This window comes from Molothrus aeneus, chromosome 15 (assembly GCF_037042795.1).
Source record: "Molothrus aeneus isolate 106 chromosome 15, BPBGC_Maene_1.0, whole genome shotgun sequence".
Lineage (NCBI taxonomy): Eukaryota > Metazoa > Chordata > Aves > Passeriformes > Icteridae > Molothrus > Molothrus aeneus.
In genome coordinates this window covers 15,912,744-15,936,532 of record NC_089660.1, presented here as the reverse complement: position 1 = coordinate 15,936,532, position 23,789 = coordinate 15,912,744, and the positions used below count along the sequence as shown (strand labels likewise).

The window sequence follows — 23,789 nt, the reverse complement described above, 5'->3', positions numbered from 1 at the left end:
TTCAACACAAGTGTCAGAAAATATATATACATACATACACAGGAACAGTCAACTGCACACACAGGAATAATCAAATGCACAAATATGGAATAATTTGTTACAGCTCTTCAGAAAAGTTGTGGTAGATTTAAAGACAAATTCAACTTGCAACTAAAGGCAAAAGGAAGACAACAAATGGAGATGTATAAACAAAACACAGCTTGCAGGACAGATGAAATAACACTCCTCTCTCCATGCATCAACAGAGCTCAGCTTCAGTAACAGGACTCATTTGGGGCAAAAAGTTATGAAGAACAGAGATCACGTCCAGAGACTCCAGAGAGCAAGAGAAGATGAAAGTCTAAAGAACATGAGTTAAGGGCAGAAAAAGGTTAGATGCTATTTAGAAAAAAAACCCCAAAAACTGAGGGTGCTATCAGTCTGCAAATCAGCTCTAAGGATGGCTGCACTGGAACACTGAACATGAGCTGCATTAAACAAGAGTCAGAGCCACTAAAAACCACTCACTGCTTTATTCCACGTTTCTTCCTTCCCTCACAAAGCTCTTCCAAAGGAAGCAGCTCAGTGCTCCCTTCACCCTTGAGTCACACATTTCAGTACACAGCACTGAGGACTGGCAGCCCAAAAAACCTTCTCAGCCCAAGGACTGCAGTGGGCTTGGCGTGCTCTGGAGCTTCTAGCACTGGAGATTGTCTGTCTAACCAGTTCCTAAAGCCACCCAGCAGGAATGGCACAAGCACAGCTGAATTGGCCTGGGGAGAAGGCAGAGAAGAAGATAAAACTGAATCTACAGAGACTTTTTTCAGCCAAATTTATGAAAAACTTTTAAGAAGCTGTGCAGAATTTCAGAGAAAGGTGATGCCTAAATGACAAGTTAACAATTCTTGGTTTGGAGGCAAGGTTTATTACACAGGGGGAAAAGTCCCACACAGTGCATTTTGCTCCTACTGCAACTACTTTCCTGATGAATACTACCAGGATAACTTTATGCAATGCAATAATTTTTTTATATCCTAGTATGTATTGGATCTTCAAGTATTTAAATAATTCATATTCACAAAGAATATAACCTGCCTTTTTGTGCAAGATGTTTAATGTATTACAGCTCATTTTAAATTTAGAGATTTAAGTTCTTAGCTTTCAAAGTAAGGTCTGTCAAACAGCACAAAATAATTTATAGCAGGAAACAAAGATGCTCATACCTCACTGTAAAAAAGCCACTTGTTTCCATAAGTAGAATCAAAGATAAGTGGCAGTATATTTCACATGTTTTGTTTTTCATTAATCTGGTGAAAACTAGCTTGACTTTCTAGAAATAAGCAGAACTTAATCATTTGTGCTATGCATATACTTTATTACCATTTGATTTCCCAGAAACTTGTTTATAATTACTTCCCGAACATACAACAGTAACATTTTGTCAAAGTTGAGTAAACAATTTTAAAAAATCAACCAATTCATGTGTTACACTGCAAAGTATTGATGACTCAGTAAATCTGACTCTTTAAAAGACCCCAAATATTTGCTAGGATTACAGAACTGTCAGAAGTGTTATAGACAGATGTGTCACAGCCCACCCCTGGAGGTGTCTCCAGACCCAGAACATGGCCCAGAGTGTTTTGGCAGCCAACAGCCCTGCTCCAGTGCAGTGACTCCCCACAGGACACTTCCCCCAGCTCCAGGAGGTGTGGCTCCACATCCACACTCCTGACCTGACTTACCAGTTAGTCCAGTATGGAGCAAGTGCCTGGCACTGGTTACTGCCACCATGCTTGAATATTAAGCTACAGAACATTAAAAAAAAAACCAAACCAAAAAGGGAAATCTGAAAAACTGATTAAAATCCGATCACCTGTGCACCCCAAAGCATCCAGCCAGTATTCAAATTTTCTTTTGAACACTTCTAAACTCTGATTTTAGCACCATGTGCTAAGGAAACGACATGACTGACAAATAACAAAAAAAAGCAAACACAGATGTCAAGTTAGTGTAATTCAGGTTTTTTAATAAACTACTAAGACTCTTCTTGCAGAAGATACAAACAAGAGGTTGAGGCTTGTCTCCCTCCTCACTCTCTCCTGACACATTTCAGGAGAAGAGTCACTTTCTGGTCAACTCCAACTTCCAAGAGCAGAAACTGCTTCATTTCCCAGAGCTCCCATCTCGGCTCCCCTCCCTGCCAGCATCCCAAGGACAACACCACAGCCCCTGCTGAGAGGAGGCAGGGACACAGAGCCAAGAGAACAGCTCTGCACAGCTACATCCCATCTCCATCCACAGGACTGGCAATAAAGCACTGCTGCTTTTCTCCTGCCCAAACTCTCCCCAACTCCTTTTGGCTGAAGCTACTCCAAGTACTAATATAGGAAGAAGTCCTGAAATCAATACTGAATGGAAAAAAGTTTTTAACCAGCAATAATATGATTCCCATATTGGAACAAGAGGCCAAAGGGTGTTTCATCTTACAGAAGAATCCAGCTTGCATGAAAAATAAAATACAACAGAAGGAAAATAGAAAGGAGAAGCTGAGTTAATAAAAACTATATCCAGAACTGAAAAAATTCTTGTTAAAAGGAGGATTGCACAAATTGTTTATGGTACAATCATGAAGAACTTACTGATTACTTATTACTCCCCCTGACATACATACACAGATATATATAAATATGTAGGCAACTTGAGAGATTGAGGAGAACCCCAGCCAATTTTTATACTTGACAAAATAAAACTGGTAAGTTTTTTGTCTCATCTCTTCTCACTCCCCATCCCCTCTGAAAAAAGGTTAAAATCATCTTTGCCAAAGAATTCCAGAAGTAAAGCTTTCAGAGCTGGTAAGGCAACATCTGATATCTAAAGGCAGCAATTTAAGTGTTATGACAATAAGATTGTTCTTCACAGCAAAATCCATCTGGAAAACAGCTAAAAAATATGAAGCTGATACATTTAACACATTGTCAAAGCATAGAAGTTAATTTGACTAAGAGCAGGATTAGACTAGACTTTTTCTAATCTAAAAGCTTACTAGAATAGAAAAAATATTTAAATCATGCAAAATCTCAGAGAGATATAATATTAATAATTCAATTACATGCACTCAATTGAGTTTATCCAACTTACTCAAAAGCACAACAAATCTCTATGTTTCACATACCATATATTCCTTCCCACTCTGAATCTTTAGGTGGTGAAGAAAGAAAATGAGTAAGTCATTGCAATGTGCCAGTATCTCAAAAGGCAGAAACTTTGCAGTGAACAATTCAGTGGTGATTTCAGTGGCAGGGCTGCTTTGATCTCTACAGAAACACCTACAGTGGAGCCTGTTCAAACTGTCCCAGTGAAAATTGTTTCCTTTATTTGGTCTGTATACTATGCCCATATAATACCAAGGATTTTAGATCAGATCAAATTATGGTGAAAAGCCTTTCTTGGTTTACAATCAGTCACAATAACTGGACTAAGGTAAGATTGTGGCCATGTTGAAGGAGGCTAAACACACTTCAAATTTGATATTGCAACATTTTTACAATAAAGTTACATCTTTGTTCAAATTCCAGCAATCCTCTTTGATTCCCCCCAAAAAAGATCCTGCTTCTCTTTCTTTATTTCAAAACCCCAATACAGATCTAGAAATGCCTTTGCTGTATTCCACAAGCACAGAGGTACAACCAATAAAATGACAAACATGAATCTGTTTCCTGCAGACCCCCACTTCTATAGTTTCAAGTGGAGCTTGGACAACCCTTCAGACATTAAGTTTCTAATGCCCACCCTCATTTAAATCACAGCTTAGTTTTTCATCAGCCCCAAGAAAAGAAACACCAAGTTCACACATGAATCTTATTCATCATAAATATGAATCAAAGAACATGATCAAAGAATTTCTCTAGCCCAGTCTCTGTCACTTTGTGAGGGTTCCCTCAGATGCAGGATGAAAGCAAGCTGTGCCTCCCTGGCACTGTTCTTTTAGACCACAGCTCACTCCCTGGTAACCCCTGTTGTTAGTGAATAATGAATGGGTTAGATCACATCACAAGGGAGGGAAAAAAAAAAAAAAAGCAGGTTTGGTCAATAGGTTGGCAAGTGAGTAAATAGAAATATACATGTACAGAGGAAAGCACTCAATTCCACAATTGCTGAATCTACTCTAACCTTTTAGTTTATCCTAAAGCAGGCAGATTTCATCTGGGCTCATTCATGTTATGATCTCTGTTCTGTATTTCCACTTCCACTTTTTGCCTTTCCCAGTTCCAAAATACACAACCTTTCCCCCCACCACCACCCTACCAGCTTTTCCAAAGAGCAGCATCAGGCCCTCATGCCTGAATGAACTATTGAAATTCACAGGTATCAACAGACACATTATTAGAACTCCATTTCTCTTTCACCATTTACACTACAATTAATCCCTAAAAGTCCCAAAACCACCAAACCATTTGTGAGGGTCTCCAGCCACCTTTAACATTGTATTTCATCAGAAAAGAAGGATAACTCTGCTCCCTGTTTGAACATAAGAATGGACTATTCACATGTTTCATTAAACAAACCTTTGGCTCAACATTCTCCCTCTCCAAATATTTTCATCACAAGCCTCTTTGCAAACAATAGTGGGAGTCCTGGAGAACTCACTGCTTACAGAACTACTCCCTGTGTAGATACAGGAACATCAAGTCCCCCAAAGGCAGCTGAAGTTTCTTTACCACTTTCTTCTGCATCTTTTTTTTTGATGCTTCATTGTCAAAGTGTTTCAACATTCAGATTGAGAAGGAACACACTTAAAATCTCTGCTGGAAGGGACACAGGCACTCAAGCTATTTCCTCAAGTCAAAAAGCAGTTCAGTAACACTCTCTTTCACTTCCCAGAAAACTCAGCCAAACCATGCTGAAACACTATCAACAGGGTATTTTAACTGCAGGGATTAACATTTTGACATTTCACAACTTTCTGTAGTAATCTGTGCTTTTGCTGCAGAATACACCAAATGGGCACCCCAGATTTTTATTTGGCCATGTGCCTGAACCAACACCTTTCTCTATCTTCAAAAACAACCAGCAGAAAGACACTGCACAACACAAGAGAGTCATTTCCCCTTCCTGATGCTGATACAAGTTGGGAACAGAAAATGAAACTGGTTTAACCTGTTGGAATTATCCCACTTTGCCCTTTCACCAACACATCTTGAGGACCCACAAAGAACTCACCAAGAAGAACAAGAGCTCTCAACACCCCAACCATTCATTCCCAGTAGCAAAGAGCTCTCATCTCCAGCTGTCAAATTCTGCCCCTAAAAAGAGCATTTGATCCTTTCTTTCTGAAGATCCACACAAGAATCATGACTCTTCAGAGCTGAAATATTATTTTAAGAAATCCACAGTACCCTAATTAACACTGGAGCGAAATGTTTCTAGTGCAGAGCAGGACTCCACTCTCAGAATACTAATAATCTGTTTAATTACAGCTTGAAAAATGGAAACATCCTCCAAGCAGGATGGTTCTCATTCCATAGGTTATTTTACCTATAAATGCCTTCTCTGCTAATAGGAGTTAAACTGAAGGAAGATATACAAGACTTGGTTTGTTTAGGTTAAAACTTGCCAAACAACACCAGTCAGTTGTGTTAATTTATCTTCAATTTCTGAAGGTGGAAACAACTGATATTTACAATGGTGTCTTGGTCTTCAGGTTGTAGAACTATTTTTTGTGAAATAATACAAACATTGACAGCTGTTTAAAGGTAGTTGTTCATTAATAAAGTGCCTGTTCTTTCACAGAATAAAGTATGGTTGTCTAAACTGAAGCTAATCTGGCAGGTTTTTACAGAAAAACAAGAAATTTTTGGGTGCACATGGATATGTACATGTGTGTAATTGCTGCTATGCCAAGGGGGGTGAGACACAACCCTCTTGCTGGAAATTTGGCTTAAGGCTCCCACCTTCAACACCCACAATCCTTGAAACAGAATAAGCAAGTCAAACAAGCAAGTGAAAAAATACCCAGCACTCCCATGGTGGGTAAATACAACCTACAGAAACATCTTCAAGCAGTTCAAATAACCTCTGGCTTCTCCACTTGCCTGAGCAGCAGCTCTCAAATCAAGACAGCTCCTTACAAACAAAACACAGCTCCTACAAATCACACAGCACACAATGGTTGAAAAGCACTTCTGCACAAGTACTTTGAAGAACAAAATCCCACGTGGCTGCAGTTGCTAGAACTTTCCTTCCTGAGCTGATAAACAACACGGCCATGTGCGACCGGAGCATTAAAGGATTCAAGAAGAATGAGCAAAACCAGTTCTGCAAGGCACACTCATGAAATCCTAATGACACATCCACACACCTGGCACGTGAGAAACCCTAAGAAATCAAGACACTGAACACAAGATTGATTTTTTTTCTAGGTTTTAAGATGGAATCAAGCCTCTCACAGGGGGATCATCACAACCAAGGCCAAGCTATGGCTGGAAGCTACAGACAAGGCTTTAAATGAGTCTGAGCCACAGTTCTGCCATCTACTTTTCCAAGCTATCCTTAATGCTGAGGACTGAACTGTGACTAAAAGAACAGCAGAAATCACTTGCTTCTGTCAAACTGCAAAAGAATACAAAGGTCCAACACTAGGTTGCCATGATGGAAGCCTAGAAGCTCAGTCAGGGTTAAAAAAGGCATTTTCAGCCAAACCAGCCAGATAAATCCAGTGAAGATATTAGAACATCTCCCAAAAACACTAACTTCTTTTTCCATCACTGTCAAATTATGGCTTTTATTAATGAACTACCAGATTCATTCAGCATCTTCTTTAGGTTAGCCTGTTATTTTTAGTATTCCAATCCACAGTGGGAAATACAAGTACAGCTTAACTAGAGAACTTTCCCAAGAGTATTTTCACTCTTTTGATCTCACACATTCATCAAGTGGCATTAATTTTGTCCAGTCTTTCTAGAGAGGGAGATGAAGTCCCCAAACAAAGGCACTCCTTTTTATTATTTGCTCTTCTTTCCAGATTCCTTCTGCTCTGCTCATGTACTTGGGAAAACCAAGACATGGAAACCTCAGCTAAAAAACAAATTATCTAATCCTGGGGACAAATACCCAACTACTGCTTAGAAATCTGAGTACAGCATTCTCACAGGTGCTACAAGCAGCAAAGGCACCTCCTGGATATGTCAAATAGTCTGAGATCCCTGTGAGCACTGCAGCCCCAGCACTGCCCCACAACACCAGCAATTTATAAAGCCAGAAATAGGCTTTGGGACACAGCAGCCACCAGGTACATGAGAAGAACTGATTTGCATTTTTAAAAGTGCTTCAAAAGGGAGTAAATTATTTAAATTCCCTCAGTGCATGTAATATCCCAGAAACAGCCTGTCTTCCCCACAAAACAAAGTTTGGTTCTCAAGAGTTACAGCAGATAGGCTGCTGCAACTTCCTGCTGATAAAAGCTGTGCTGTGTTCTAAGTTGGGTTTTTTTTTAAATCCAAAATGCAAAGAGAACCCAAATCACAACCCTGCCCCTTTTGCTTCCTTAGAATAAAATTCTCCTTTAAGACTGTACACAGCTTAGCATCTACACACCTGCAAATAAGTGCTATTTTATGTAGCTCCTTAATGTTCCAAAGTAAGGTGTGAGAACTCCAATTTCAGCACACCACTACAAGTCTGAGTATACACCCATGATGATCAAATGTGATTTGTTTCAGAGCAGGAGTTTTATATCTTTTTGTCCTTGGAATTTTGAAACTAACAAATAATTTCCAAATCCATTACAAACATCCCAGTCACAAATTGTAGGAGGATTTGAATTAGTCAAGCTTTTACTCTTAAGCTAATAAATGTAGAAGCAGCTATGTTCATCAGGTCTGTTCCAAAACAGGAATTTTTAATATGTATTTTCCAATAGTGATACCTCAGAACTAGAAAATGCAAAAATGCTTTTGTGTAAGTTAAAACAGAGAAAAAAAGTATTTTACCTTTAAATTTCTGGAGTAATGAATTAACAATTATATATTGACGAAAGCAGCAGGAATAAAAGTAATTTCAGCAAGTCTACTTCCTTCTATTCTCTCTCCATTAATTCTCCCTCTCATAACATATGTAATCTCAAGTCAATGAAATACCATTTAATTCAAATTAATTTTTCTAACTCTGTAAGTACAGAAAGAATGGAATAAGCAACCTGCAACACTTGTAAGAGTTATGAACTTCTTTTCCATGTTCTGCTCATCCTGGGAAATTTCCAAACTCCTGAACATTTCACTAGTGTCAAAATTTATGTGCTGCCAGATCTGTGCACAAGTCAGGTTCAGAAAAAGAACTACACAAGGAAAGTACCTGCTGCCTCCAGTAAGGCTTCTAGTCTTGCTTGTGTTTCTGGATCCACAGTTCTCAAGTCTGCACCTTCTGCAGCACTCGATAGGAACAACTCCGATGTGGTTTTGAGTACTGGGTTATCAAGATCTTCTTGGTCCAAAATAAATGATTCAACCTGTTTGCCAAGTCAAAAAAAAAACAATTTTACCATTTTGGAAGCTTTAAAGTTAATCTAAAATACTACCCCCCAAAAAATATCACTAAAATAATCTAACTGTACCATCATATTTGTGTTTTAACTGCCAAGTTCATAGAACAAAACTACAGAAAACATCTGGCCATCTCACTGAAGAGGTAGTTAAAGTCACAAAATACAAACACCCTGCATAAAAAAATTATTGCAAAAATTCCAATTTAAACCACTTTAAATACAGCAAGGTCAACTCAGATAAAATACTGAATAAGTGTAATGCATGTTTGCACAGTTAACCACCCAAACAGGCAGACACAAGAAGCAGTAACATCTTTGTCACCAGAAGCTCATCTACCATGTTATTAATAAAAGCCACCAGTAATGACTGTGGTACAGCTGGACCTATCTGAGTGCCAGGCTAAGATGGAATGTTTTCCCAAGATGCCTTTCATTTCTCTTTTAAAAGTAATTTCAACAGAGGTAGCACAAAGATTTTGTTTATTTTGAGCAAGAACACAAGAATTGACCAAAACTCAACACCAAAACATCTGTTTCCAAGCTGGCACTCAGCATTACCCCAGTCTGCTCTGCTTCCTGGACAAGAACAGATCTGCAGCAGGATGAAGCAGGCAGGTATTCCAACCAAGCAGCAATAATGCTGTCCCACCAGTGCCCCACGTGACCTCCAAACACAAGCCCATGGAATTACTCAACACAACACACTGCAGTTTTATGACAGCTTGCCAGAGTAAACAAGGAGGATACCTGACTCACACTCTAAAGAGAGCACAGCTACATTTCAGAATCTCCCAAGCTCAGAATGATTTCCTCTATTTTCAGTAGTATTTTAAGACAAAAACATTATTTCATAATTAGATGTTGTCTGTTATCTGTACCAACACTATTGGTGCTTTAGATTTGCTGTAGAAATGAGACATTGCTGTTACTCAGCCACTGCTGCCCTCTCCCACTTCATGCCCCAGTCTCATCTCCCTTTCCCAGTTTTCCCCAAAATACTTCCCCCTATTTTTCTCACCCCAGCAGAAAACTACCATCTTGTTTCCCCTGGAAAAGGAAAATTTATACTTAAAAAAAAACCAAATCAGGCCATCTGCAAATTCATTAAGTGCTCCATTGTGTGAACAACGTTAACAGGATCTGGGAGCAGCACAGAGCACTGCTATTCAAGAGCAACTTGGGCTCGTTCATTTCTTCCCCTTTTTGATATGTAAATGCCTGTAACACTATCCCCTGGTGTCCGAGCCGGCCCTGTGTGCCAGGGAAATGCTCACATTGGAATATCATGGGAACAGGAGCAAGTATGACTTTTTAGGAACACCAAACACGAGCCCCACATCTCAGTGGATATTTGTGATCCCAGCCAGCTTACAGATCTTGTGTGCCAAACACAAATATTAAAGGTAAGGCAGCAGGCTCTGATTTGGTGCTCAGAGAAGCAAGATTTCTAGGTTAGTCCAAGCAACAGTCCTCAAATAAGAAACTGTCATTGCAAGGAAGAGTTGAACATTAAATGAGCAGAAAATTAGTGGCCTACACCAGTGATACATATTTTTACTACAAACAAAGAAGAGCTATTTACAACTCACAGCAAAATGCATCCCTACAGTAAGAGCCCCCTCAGCAGAACTCAAATTCCAGGTTAGTCCATAGCCTGCTTAAGGACTCCATGCTTTCATGAGTTCTGATGCAAAACTGACTTCTGGGAAAATTCACCCTTACCACCTACATGAGCACTTCAGGGTTTTCCATTTTTCCCACAAGACTACCCAAGGCATTAATATGATGGAAATATTATTCCTATTGCAACATGTTTGTGTGATCTGGTGAAGGGCAGAACTTCCCACTGTGCCTGCATGACCATTCATTATATACAGCTGAGAACTAGATAAAAGAAATTTTATTACATTCTTCTGGACATTTTTCCCTACATTTACCAGCAGTCCTCCCTTTTGAGGACATACCAAAAGGAGTAAAAATGCCACCTCCCACTGAAGGAACTGCACTTGAGAACAACAAACAGTGCAGAAACACTCAGTGGCTCCTGGCAAGCCTCAGGGCTCAGCCTTGGGAAGAGCCAGGCACTCCTCAGCCAAGGGGAGCACAGCAGCCTTGCAGAACCTGCCAGAAGCTGTCCTGCTGCAAATTCTACAACTTCATGGTTTTGACACTTTGGGAAAGATATGGACCATTTTCTCCCTGACTGCTGCCAGCACAAGCTCACTGGGATATATTTACTGGATTTTACAGGCAACAATCCACCTCTAGAGCCTAAATCAGTGTTAATTCACCATTCAAATATTCAGCTTCCAAGAAACCTCTGTCTCCCCAACAGGGAATACATTTTGCTTACAGGAATCTCTAAATAAGTCTGTATTTTTAACAATGATTGTGCAAACACTACTAATTAGAGTAAATTACACACACAGTTTTTACTTAAGAATACAAGTTGGGTAGTACTGGTGCAGTCTGCTCTTTTATTAACTCTTCCTGCCTTTCAGCTCTTCTTTACATCAGGAACTGTACTTCCAGAGACCTTGCTCAATTAAAATCTCTCAAAAATTCTTGCTTCATATACAATACTTTCATCATAGTTTTGTATCATAGGAAGGCAGATGCTTTCATTATTACTGCACATGTTGAGCATCAATTTTTAGGTTTTATTTTGATTTTTAGTAAGAGCTTAACAACATACCCACAATAAAAATATATCTTGAGTGTGAAAATACTGAAAATCCATATGCAAAACATTAAAATAGCTGCACCACTGCCAGTCTCCCAGAATAAACTTCAATGTATTTTCAAGTCAGAATGTCTGACATTTCTGTAAATCAATGCAGTTTCTCACGTACTAAGACAAAGCTAGAGAGAATGAACAGTTGGATATCTTATCACTAATAACAGAGTGAGAAATTACCTAATTGATCAGATGTCTCTTGTGAATGGAAGTGACCTATAATAATCATATATAATAATAATTTTTTTGAAATATCAAACTATTGCAAATATATCAAACAAATCTGGCTTTTTAAACAAAAAATAAACTGCATTAAAAATCAAAACAAGCAAGTAAAAAATCCAAACATATTTCATATTAGCATTCCTGGAAGACATAATGCACTGCTCATGTGGCAAAATTTAGGCACTCTGCTCTATCCTAATCAGATCTGCAGCAAAGTGATAGAGTAACCAGTCACTGTGCTATTTTTGGATTATTTTGCGAGCTGCTTTGGGCAGTTAATAAGCATCTTACTTGGGAAGGCTGGTTAGGAACACATGGATTCCAGATATTATTCTAACTGCCAAAGCAATTTCACCTTCCCAGCCCAAACCCCAGAAGCTGCAGGGGACTGGAGGGCAGAGCTCCACCACCCCGTGTGCCTCCTGCTCTCCCACAGCAACCATGGCGCTCGCCTGAAGCCCTGCCAAGGACTGCAGCAGCCTGGCAGCTCTGCAGATCCAGTTACAGCCCTGTGCCTCCCTCCAGAGCAGCCACATCGCAGCCATGTGGCCTCAGCTCCATCAGTGTTTGTATGTTAACAGCAGCACTGAGTTTGCTGCAGCTCAGGGGGATGCAGAGGGACTTTGCAGGCACCACCATCCCCACTAACCCCGGTAATTCTGGTGAGATGGACATGACGTGCAGGGTTACAACACATTTCTAATATTAAATCTAAACTGAGCTTCCTTATGTTGCACTACTGCAAAGTACTTTTCCCAGAATAGCCTGGACCTGCTCACAAATAGCCTGCTCCTGACAGGCCACAGAGGATGGAAAAGCTTCCTGGGTAGCTGCAGGTAGCACTGCTCTCTCCTCCTCCTCCTGCAGGCAAGGCAGCAGCAGAGACAGCTCCTTCTACCTTCTCCTTCCACTTCTGCCACACTAGTGCTCCTGGGAAGACCATCTTCACAAAAAGGGTTGATAGGAAAGACAAAGGTGCTGTTAAATTCTTTCCTTGAACTTGTATTTTCCAGAAACCCCTTGAGCTGTGAACACTTCTTTAGGGGTAACAATACTCATTGCTCTGTTTGTGAAGTATTTACAAATAATAAGGACCCAAGCTCTTGACTGGGACTCCTAAACTCCTACTTTTTATGCAAATAAATGACTGCCTGAATTTCTCTTTTGTGTTAGGAAACCATTCCTAATTACTTCTATAATTCCATTTGGACATTTTCACTCCATAATTAACAGCATGTGCAATGCTGCATTAGGAGAAATGCAGCAGAGAAAGTTCTTGTGGATTTTTCACAAAGTCCCAATCTTTAACCATTTATGTTGTCATGTCCTTCATTAAACTGAATGCCAATATTGGATTAATACTTGGAATCCTGCCCTAAAATTTTTGGGGAATAGTGACAGGACATATCACTAAGACTGAACATTATTTTGTATTTCAAATTTAACATCAAACCTCTGTAAATCCTACATACAAAGGATGTCAGCTATCAAAACCATTAAAAAGAATCATTCCAAGGAGAAAGTAAAGTGAAGGACTTTGTCCCTGACAGGACACTCTTAGATGCTCCCTGCAACAATTAAGTGCAGCACAACCCCCTTGGTGTGGACTGAACTCCAACAAAAAGCCTGGTTTTGATTTACCAGAGAATGCACTTTTCAACATTCTTCCCCTGCCAGCCCAGCCAAACATCTTTGCACCTGCTTAAGGTACTTTCCTGCACAACCATTTCAGTTTCAAGAGATGGAGTAAAGGAAGAGGAAAAACCACACACTAATGTGGGTATTTTCACAAAACCTTTCAGTGGGGTCTCAGGACACTGTCCTTTCTTGGCATTTCAAAGCTACAGAAAGAAAATAAACATTCCAGGGAAGTACTCTAGAGTCAGTACCTAGAAACAACATAGAATCAATGGGAACATCAATTCAGACATAATTAATTATATAAAACCATATCTACTCTGTTTGGCTAGAGCTGTAATTTCTGAAGGCAGTTTCTTCCATTAAAAAATAAAAGTTCCAGCCCAAAACAGAAGCCACCATGACCTGTGAATCACCACTAGAGCATCATCCAGAACCAAGGATGCTGTGATACACAGAATCCTGCCAGCCTGGGGGGTACAGGCTGCTTGGGGACATCACCACCCCAATGGGGAGTATGCAGTACCTGGAGCACCATTCGCAGTCACTGCTCACCTTGTGACAGGTCAGGCAGCTCTCAGACTAGCACATCAAAAAGGGAGAAACTCAGGGGAGGAAACAAATCATTTTCTACCACTTTATATGAATTTCATGGACTTATAAGGGGTCTGTCAAGCTGGAATATCATTCTCCTGGTAGCAGAAAGGCATTAGATCATGGCAGCTCCCTGTGAGGCCACAAACCTGCCCATGGCTCCACCTTTAAGTGGAGCTGCCAGTGCTCACACCTGCAGCAGCAGCAGCAGCAGCTCCCTAGGCAGGGCATTACAGTGGGAGGGTGGGGAGAGAAGGGGTGCAAATCTGTTCAGCTCTGATTGCAGCAGGAAGCTGACTGACTGACTGGAGGCAGGATTATCTCAAGGACAGCCTTTATTCCCAGAGATATTAAACAATTACCAAACAAGCAGCTACAGGATCTGGGCTGGGATGAGCTCATTTCAGAGCACAGGTTCATGTTGCAGATGCTGCTATAGACACAGGGTAAATAAGGTGGACACAACCTCAAGATTTGTTGCTGCAGGAAAGGAAAGGCCCTCACACACATAGTGTGGGCCACAAGAAAAACATCCCTACACACAACACAATGTTCTTGATGTGTTACCACAGGAGCTGCCTAAAATGATGGGAGAGGCAGCAACAGTGAGCAAGGACTGACATCTTTATGGCTGTTTCACCACAGGGTCTCAAGCCTGGCACCCCAAGTCATCAGCCAGTTCTCAAAATTACAGCTGTCATTTAAAACATACAGATAAAACAATAAATCAGAATTAATGTTTTACACTACTACTCATCCTTTCCAGAGATTGCTGATGCTGGTTTTCAATTTTCTTGCACTCACATTGAACCGTGAGCAGACATTCCTGGACAAGCAGCTGTCAAATGGTTCATGTCAATTTAAGCACTTACCTGAATTCTCTCCTAAGCAGACAACTGACACTGTGCCACTGAAGTAGTTCTGAATACCACAAACTACACCCTATCACAAGCCTCTGGAAAGAGCTGGCTGATCTGTGGATCTGCCAGAAACAGATCACTACAATTTATTTTTATTAAAGCACTGTTTCACAACAATAAGCAACATGATTGCACCCTGTTAACCCTCACAGAATTAAGGCACACAACACACGTGTTGACTCCTCTTGGTACAAGAAACTGGCAATGTCACAAAGTTTCTCTGTATAGCAGAAAAGAAAGATTTACTCATCTCAGTAACTACTGAAATAACCCAAAACACTGTTAAAGCCAGACATATTCAATGTCTGATAAACAAAAATAATTATGACTATATTTTTCCCATGTACAAAACAATCTTTAGCAGCAAGGAGCTGTCACGTACAGAACTGGAACTGACAACTGAAGCTTATTCAAAATTCACATCAATCCCAGTAAATCAAGTGCCAATTCTTGACTTTATACCAAAGAAAACCTTTGAATGGAGACCAGGAAACTTGACTAACACAAGCACCACTTGCACTGAGCACTCCTTATTTTCACGTATTCTATCTCAGTCCACTCTAAATCATGTTCTGAGTGCTCCATCTTCCCCATGAGCTCTAGGATTCCCTCCTCATCTGTTTTTTTATCTAATATTCCCACAGAAAGAGCCCCTCTTGTTTCCTCACCTCAAGCCAAGAAACAGCTGGTGTAATTCAGTATTTGATTTACTGGAATATAAACCAGAATTGTTGCATCAATTTAGCCATGGCTTTCCTTGCTCAAGTATTAAATCCCAGGCATTAAACCAAAGTGAAGGCAACTTTTAAGGCAGAAGATGAATAGATGTATTTGTCTGCTGATGTAAAAGCTCACACCCAACCAAGATGGGAAGCATTCTAAGCCACCTTCTTGGAAATGACCTTTTAAGATCTATTTTCAATCCAAGGGGACAATGCCTAAATAGAAAAAAAAAAATCATACAAGTGGATCTTGAATATAATAGTAATTCAATAATCTGTTTCCAGGCCAACCTATACATTTCAGACAGAGGAATCTCAGCATTTAAAGTGACCAATCAAGTTATCTAGAGGCTTATAGCAAACTGAAAATCATCGTGGCCTTTCTGCCCCTCTCAGAGCCCAAGCTGGTGGCAGCAATTCTTTTCAAGGCCTGGATAAACAGGTCTGTGCACGCTGTCCCACTGCCAAAGCAGCAGAAACCCCAATGCAACTCCTGAGCCATCACTTAGTCATTTCAGAGAAACTATCAGAGAGCTCTACCTAAACTGGGATCCACTGAAAATTCAACATATAGCAGTGCAAGAGCTTAAAAATATAACTATTTTATAAAAACAATTAAAAGAGAGACATTTATCTAAGCTGTTGGATTTATCCTAAGAAATCCTAAATGCCAAACATCCACATGAGAGCCCCTTTTCCCCTGGCTCCCTTTCAGGCTGTGGAGGAGCACATACTCTGAAGAGGTGATGCTCAGCAGTCACCATGACCAAGGATGGGTTTGGGAGCAGAACATTCAGCCCCAAACCCCCAAAGATCTCCCCTCTTCCTTTGCTTTGAAATATGACTGACTTACTACCTGCCTGCCATGTGACACTGTTGGTTTAATTCATGATTTTGGAAAGGGGAAAGTTCAACAGGTTTAGGGATTTTCCTAGAAGAAAATCCTAGTTAATTAATAATCCCTCTGCTTTACTGAATGCAAGGGAGAATAAATTAGGGACCTAGCTAAAACCTAGTGCTAACACATGAAATGGTGAAAACATCTGAGCTGACTTTCTGTTGGCCCACTGTCCAGCACCCAATAAAACATCCTATTTTTCTTTTATTGGGGAGTATTTTCTTCCTGCAGGGTGGGTATGCAAGAAGATACCTTTGAAAAGCTCTCCTGGCCAGAAGGGCCAGCTACCCTTGTCTCTTCTCAGCCACCACCAGCATTTGGACAAACACATCATCATAATTCAACTGGGAGTAACCCCTCAGTCTACAGCGCCTTTCCTTACACATTCTGGGATGCTTTGGAAGAGCTAAAGATGAAAATAATTTTGAAAAATGTATCAATTCTCTCTTGAAAGCAAAGGACCAAAGTGAATAAGGGGGTCTCATCTCACAAAAAGCAGGAAAGAAGTAACAGGGTCCAGCACAGGACCAATTCTTTTATTTATGCTTTATCAGAATGTTTTCTATCTGCACTTCAGCAGAAAATACACAATACTGCAAAAAAGGAGAAAATTTTTTAATATTTTATAGAAGTTCTAAACAATCAACATTACATAAGAAAAAAATTCTTAAGTAATGAGTTGCAAGAGTAAAATGCATTTCCATAAATTTCACTTGCTCAGCATTCCTCCAAAACTATGCAAAATAAAACCTCTGCACTTTTACAATAAAAAGGGAGAACTACTTGTTGAGGAAAAAAAAAAAAAACAAACTATCTGTATTCTATTACAATATATCTTTGTGTATAATAAGGATTATAGCATGCCATCCTAACTAAATTAACCCCTAAATCCAAATATTCATTCACCTGCACCTCACTTTGTCAGAGGCAGCAAAGGTTTATAACACTCAGGCTGCAACCTTGTTACTGCAGTCTGTTGTTACAAAAAAGAAATATTTGTATCATTTCAAAGTTAAAGTAATCTTTAGTTTATCATCCACCAAGGTCACTTGAGGTACCAGAAAGAAAGTTTCTATTTGAGACAACTTCTGAGGCCAGGCACTGCGCAAAAATCTCCTGAAATTAATGAAGTACTTGCACAAATCACTGATTCCTGAGGTTTGCTCACAGTCCCCAGACCAGCAGAAGGCCATTCCCACCAGAAAGACAATGCTTACACCAGGCCTTTGGTTGGTGTTTGCCTGGCACACGGGCTGCTGCTAGGGAAGAAAGCATCTGCAGGAGCCAAATGAAAGCTCCCTGCTAAGAGTGAGGCCTCAGAGCTTCACTTCAACAAAGGAAAGTGCCACAAAGGTGCTCAAACAAGATGCAGGAGTTATTTTTCTTGCTTCATGAAGTTTTCAGTGGGAAAGAAACCTATGGTTCCTTCCATGTAAGTCAAGACTTGCCTCTGTTTTAAATCCAAGAATCATTTTTACTCCAATAACAGCTTAATACTTTAAAGGAATCATCACAGATATAACAAAAACTCAAAATTACCTCTGATTGAAGCTCTCCTCACCTGCAGGGTCTGAGCCCAGCTGTGGACTCCAACAAACCCCCAGTTCAGTCCTGGAGCTGCTCCCAGTTCTGAAGGCCAGGCCACACATGTGCACAGAAAAAGGAGTGCCTGTGCATTCCCCTTCCCTCCACACTGACCCTTCTGGCAAGTGGGTGTTGCAGGGATGCTTTGAGCTCTGAGCAGAGGACAATGTCCCCATGGCACCATCCAGCTGTCCTCACAGCTGGATTTCAGCACCCTCCAAGGCAAGGAAAGGAGACAGAAGAGCTGCCCAATATCAAACCCATGGGGAACAGCTGGGCAGCCCCAATTTCAATCAGAACACAAGAACTCATGATTCAGCATTAATGCTCAAACAAACCCTTCCCACCCCCACCACACTGTAACTAGTTGACTGCTGAAACCTATGTGCAAATTTGTACCTAAATATAGATGTTCTGCTAAATTTGGCAACTCTCTCCTTACCAAGGGGTTGCACTGCATATTTATGTAATTATACAGTAGTATTTCACATCTTTACTTTCTACACCTATCGTCAGAAAACAGTTGCTGACATTTATTTTAGGTCATGTACTCAACTGGGTCAAGCTGCACTAAAGGGAGACCCAAGTTCTGCAAGAAACCTTAGAAAAGAGCTCACTGTAAAATGTTATTTAATAGGATGAACCATACATGCATACAGAAACACTGCTTGTTCCTGGTCACCACACTTGCAAAGTTACTGAGATACCTCCCATGATGTTTCTGGAAGTTAGATGCCTAATCAGACTGGGAATAAATGAACACCCTACTAACCAGGCTCTCTGCATCCTGAAGAGTCACCTCAATACTTCTGGAAACCTGAACATGTTACCCCTTGATGTTTCCTAATCACTGAATAATTCCTAGAAGAATTTTTTTTTATTTTCCCATCTCTTACCTTCTCAACTTTCAAAGAGCTTGACAAAAGAAAAACATCAACTGCTAAACTGAAACCTACATTTTTCAGAGAAAAGGCTTTTCTGCTTACTACTATCTACCTGAACTTGCATCCACTTTTTGAATTTCTATTCCTTATGGTAAAGAAAATGCTGCTATTTACATTGCTTCTAACACAATGAAAATTAAAGTGTCTGAGCATTACAGTAGCCTCAGAAGTCAAAAGATGCATTGTGCACACCAGCTACAAAGCAGATCCATGTTAGGAAAGTTCAACAATGCAGCAATGGCAACACTGCTAATCTGAAACAAACTAGGTATTTACTCTGAATTTCAAACCAAGTTTAAAAATTAAGACACCTCAGGTTGCAGGGAGGGGGGCCCCAGACAAAATCTCCAGGTACTGAGCTGCTCTGGAGTGCATGCCATTCAACTACTCATCCTACTCCTTGTAGGAGGTATGTTATGTCTGATTTTTAATTATGCTTTATGTAAATATCCCCAGAGGCTTATGCAATAGGTACAGGCTTAAGTAAGGCGAGCTGGTGGAGGCAGCTCAGGAGAGGGAAGCCGAGAGCTGAGCTCACTCCATAGCCAAGAGCTGGGTGAGCTCCAGTTGTCACTGAAGGCCTCCAAAGCCCTGAATTACAGAATTGGAGAGATTTGCTACATTTGTACACTCAGTGCCAAAAGCCACTCACTGAACCAAGCTCCCAGATCCCCTGCTACTTCTGTCAGCACGGCCCAGCTTCTGCTGCTTGATTTACAACAGCTCAGCAAACTGTCCTGAGCACCAGCACAGCCACGTTTATCACCTGCTTCAACTCCTGCTGCCACACTTTGCTGCTGGGAGGGTTTTTGATGAGGATCTGCACTTTCTGTGGCCACCAAAGATCCCATGGACATGCAGTAATCAGCAGTGCCCTCCCAGCACACCTTCACCTTGGCCTACAGCCCTCAGAGCCAGGCTGGAGGAGGCTGTTCAATGTTTGTGCCTTTGGCACTGCTCTAAGTATCAGCAAAATTCACAAGGAGTGGTAATAATACACTTAAAGTCACACCAAAAATCTCACTCCAAACAAGCTGCAGGCTGTGTTCACACCCTGATCATGCTTAGAAGGCAACTAAGCAACTATCTGCACTGAGGTCAAAACCACCTCATTTCTCAGGCTGCAGCCAGTGGTGAAGTTTCTCTGAGCACCCAGGAGATCCACAGCAGGCAGTTTTAACAGGAATAGCACAAAGCTCCTGGCCTCAGCCCTCCGTGCCCAAAAACGTGCTGCAGCTTGCAGTTGTTTCTATTTGCATGGGATAATTTTAACTGGTAATTCTAGAAAATATTCTGCACAGCTGCATTCAAATTTCACCTTGTGGACCTAATACAACTCATCTGTACAGGATCCATTTTAGTCCTTGGTTTCCCAACCAAGAGCTTGGTCACTACCATGGGCAGGCACTGAGCTAGGAAACCAGAAAACTTCAATTTTCTCCCAGTTCTGCAAGCCAGGATAAATGGGGCACACCCTCTTCACCTGTAAAATGGGGACACTACCCTCCTCTGTAAAGTACTTGGAGATCTGATCTAAGAAATGCAATATATTTTCAAAAAGGTTAGGTTAAAATATATTGCTCTTTTCATTCTCCAGATAAATGCTTCATTATACTCCATGTCCTGCACTTCCCTGATGATTTTCTTTTTTAACTAATTTGCCATTTTGACCAGTCCAATTATTTTAGCATATTAAACTCAGACTAATACAAGGATACAAAACCTAAATACCACTGCAGACACATAGTCGAGTCTACAGAATTTTGTACCATTATTTTTATGGCCTCAAAAATAGACAGAACAGATCAAGGCAGCATGGCAAAAACTCGCCTTTTTTTGTTTCATTTTTAATTCTCCCTTTTAGTTCCCACTAATTCCACCCACTGGTAATAGCTGAAAGCATACTCCCAAATCAGTGACTCATGGCACAAGAGCACAGTCCAAACAGTGACTGACTGGCTTCTCAAAGCAGTGCTGTTCAAGAATTGCACTGCTCCATCCCTGCACCTTAACTGCCTTTTCTTTGCTCAAAAAAGGAAAACAAAACAAAGAGAGACACCCACCAATGACAACAGGTGCTTCCTTAGCTCTCAGAAAAAAAAAATCTGAAGAAAAAGAAATTCCCCCCTTGGTGCTCCCAGCCATGCAGCCCAGCCTAGGCACATTCCTCCCACCCAAGCTTCTTCCCAGGTAACTCTCCACAACCAGAAACACAAGACAGGAGAACTCCCCAGGCAATTTCAGCTTTGAGATTAGCCCACCTCCTCTCCATGTGTGCTGGAAAACTTCAACTATTTCAATTCCAATTGATTTCTTCTATTCTGTATTTTAAATAATGAACTTTTCTCCAGGTTTTTCAAATGAATCATTTAATTTTAAGAGCTGTTTGGGAACCTTTATTTTTTTGACCTCAATGGCAACCTCCCAGACACATTATTTCTAATAGGCTGTCTTTCTTAATACTTGCTATTAGTCAAAAGAGTGCTTAGTAAACATCCTAGTTATCCAATCTTCACATCCCTTAAATAATGGGGTGGGTTCAAAAGGGATAAGCTTTCAAAGTAGGACTGCTCACCTTGTAAAGAGCCACCAACACCCTGATACAGCCCACTTGCCATCATTTGCCAGATTCTGTAGCTACTGCTTTGTATCTTCAAAGATACATTGAAATGTGACATGAAAGACCTCCTAGAGAGCAGACACTCATTGATTACTCTATCCATGGTGGGTCTTCCAGCTCCCCCAAACAGGAATGTCCTGGAACACCTAATTCCATATGGGACTGATCATGGATGTCCAGGACACCAATCACACAAGGAATGTTCACATACAAGTGCTCATCTGCCTGACCATTAGATTTTGAGTTTAGTTAAACGTCCTGCTGCTAGCACCACTTTTAATGTAGCTTAGGTGGTCATGAGCAAAACGCAAATGTGGATCTGCAACAGTTTTATCACTTTTTTTTTTTTTAATTCAGATAAGACCTGGCTCAGGTTTCAGAAGGGCTGGACAAAAGATGGTCATCAATAGAAGGCAAAAAACTTAGCCACAGGAGTGCAGGCTCCTCTCCTTTCATCTCTCCAGAAGGAACAAGGACACATCCTAAGTACACTTGCTTGGCCTCCAAATTAAAAATGGTATCACCTTGGCTATTTTCTTCTTCCTGCAGAAGCCCAGAGGAACTGGGAAAAGCCTGCAAGCAGTAAGCAGCCACTTTCTCCTGCTTTCCACTAAAGATATGGACGGGCTGTGATCCAGCTGGGATCCCATCTTTTTGCTAAGGAATGAAGATTCACCCTTTGGTATGGCAATGACAGATAAAAGCCCTCATTTACCTTCTCTCCCTAGGATACATAAAGCAGCATTAAATGCCAGTTTACAGGTCCAACAACGCTCCACATGGGTTGGGATAAGGCCCCCGTCCCTCCTTCACACCCTCCCTTTAAACCTCTCCACCGGTTTGGAAGATCAAAGGAAGACACCTCGACTACCCTCTTCCATTTTGTTGGGTAAGAAATATTTCTATTGCATAAAAGCGTCTGTGTGTGTGTATAGCTATATCTACAGGAATTGATCCGTGTCTGGGCACCCCGAGTTCAGGGCAGCAATAGTGGGGCTGACGGCTTCACTTTGTTCTCCGCCGGGTGCAGGATCTCGCCTCCCCCTCCAAGCCTGCTCCCAGGTGGAAGCGGCTCCTTGAGGTCAGCGCACACAGGGCCCGGCCGCCCCCGGCCCTTCCCCGGGGCCGCCGGGAGGCGCGGCGGGGCGAGACCCCCGCGCCCGCTGCCTCCTCCCCGGCCCCGGGCCGCGCTGCCGTGCGGGGCCGCCGGGACCCGCCCATGGCGGCGGGAGGCCCGGGACGAGCGGGTGCGGTGCGGCCGGCGCGGCGAGCGGGAGGGCGGGCGGGCCCCGGCCGGGCCTGTCAGGAAGCGGCGGAGGGGAAGGAGGGCGGGCCAGGATCGCTCACCTCGGACACCTCGTCCTCGTCGCTGCCGGAGCCGCCGCCGCCCCCGCTCCGCAGCACGGCGGCCGCCAGCTTGAAGTCGAGGGCGGCCTCACCGGCCGCGGGCGCGCCGGGGCCTCCCGGCCCGCCGGGCCCGGCCTCCCCGAAGAGGCGCACGGCCCGCAGGCCCAGCGGGGAGGGCCCGGCCGCGGCGGGCGGCTCGGCAGCGGCGGGCGGCGCGCGGGGCGCGACCGAGTCGATCTCCTCGTCGGCGGCAGCGGCGGCGGTGCCGTCCGTGAGCATCGCGCTGGTCCGGGCCCGGCCGTCTCCGTCCCCTCACGGCACCGCGGCAGCGCCACTAACTTCTCACACCCTACCCGGCCGCGGCCGCCGCGCCGCCCCCCCGCCGCTCCGCGCACGCCTATTGGGCGCACTCGTCCGAGGGCGGCGCGCTATTGGCCGCGGCGCCCGCCACTCAAGGGCGCGTCACGCGCTCCCAGCATGCTGCCCTGAGAGCGCACGCCGAGGCGGTAAGAGCGCGCCGCCCCGCCCCGCACGCCCGGCCTCGCTTCCTGAACTTTCCGAGCTATGATTGGCTCTCGGGGACATCAATCATGTGCCTCGGCGGAGCTGCGGGCGCCGATGGGGCGACCGAGCTGTCGATCAAAGCGCATTCAGGAATCACGGTTTTGATTGGCCGAAAGGTACATCGCTCACAACGCACGGCGTCTGGCGTCTTCCGATTGGCTCCTGCATGCTCTGGGCCCGCCTCCCCTTCGAACCCATCTGAAGGACTCCGTCAGCGCGAGACACCGTTACACGCCCGCCTGTCCCGTGCGGTGATTGGGTCACGGAGCTGCCAATCAAACAAAGGGCACGGCCTTCTCTATGGCCCCGCCTCCTCGCGGGAGCGGGCCGCCATAGGCTGGGCGCCGTGGTTCTCCGCTCCAGCGGCCACGCCCACTGTGACGTCACCGCGCGGCCACGTGGCCCGGGGGTCTCGGTTCCCCCGGGGGTCTCGGTCCCGCAGCCCCGGCCCGGAGCGATGGCCCCGCTCAGCCCCGGC

The 23,789-nt window shown here is 42.8% G+C and overlaps 1 protein-coding gene across 6 annotated transcripts in view; it reads right to left on the bottom strand.

The window, feature by feature from the left end:
• ANKHD1 (ankyrin repeat and KH domain containing 1) overlaps nucleotides 1-23,026 on the bottom strand; it is a 99,952-nt gene extending 76,926 nt beyond the window's left edge. For all 6 annotated transcript variants that reach the window (XM_066560254.1, XM_066560255.1, XM_066560258.1 and 3 more), the window contains exons 1-2: nucleotides 22,748-23,026; nucleotides 8,329-8,482 (exon numbers count right to left, since the gene is read on the bottom strand). In XM_066560254.1, coding sequence (XP_066416351.1) covers nucleotides 8,329-8,482; nucleotides 22,748-23,026 — 433 coding nt within the window. The remainder of the gene's footprint in view (nucleotides 1-8,328; nucleotides 8,483-22,747) is intronic.
• Between the last annotated feature and the right edge of the window lie 763 nt (nucleotides 23,027-23,789).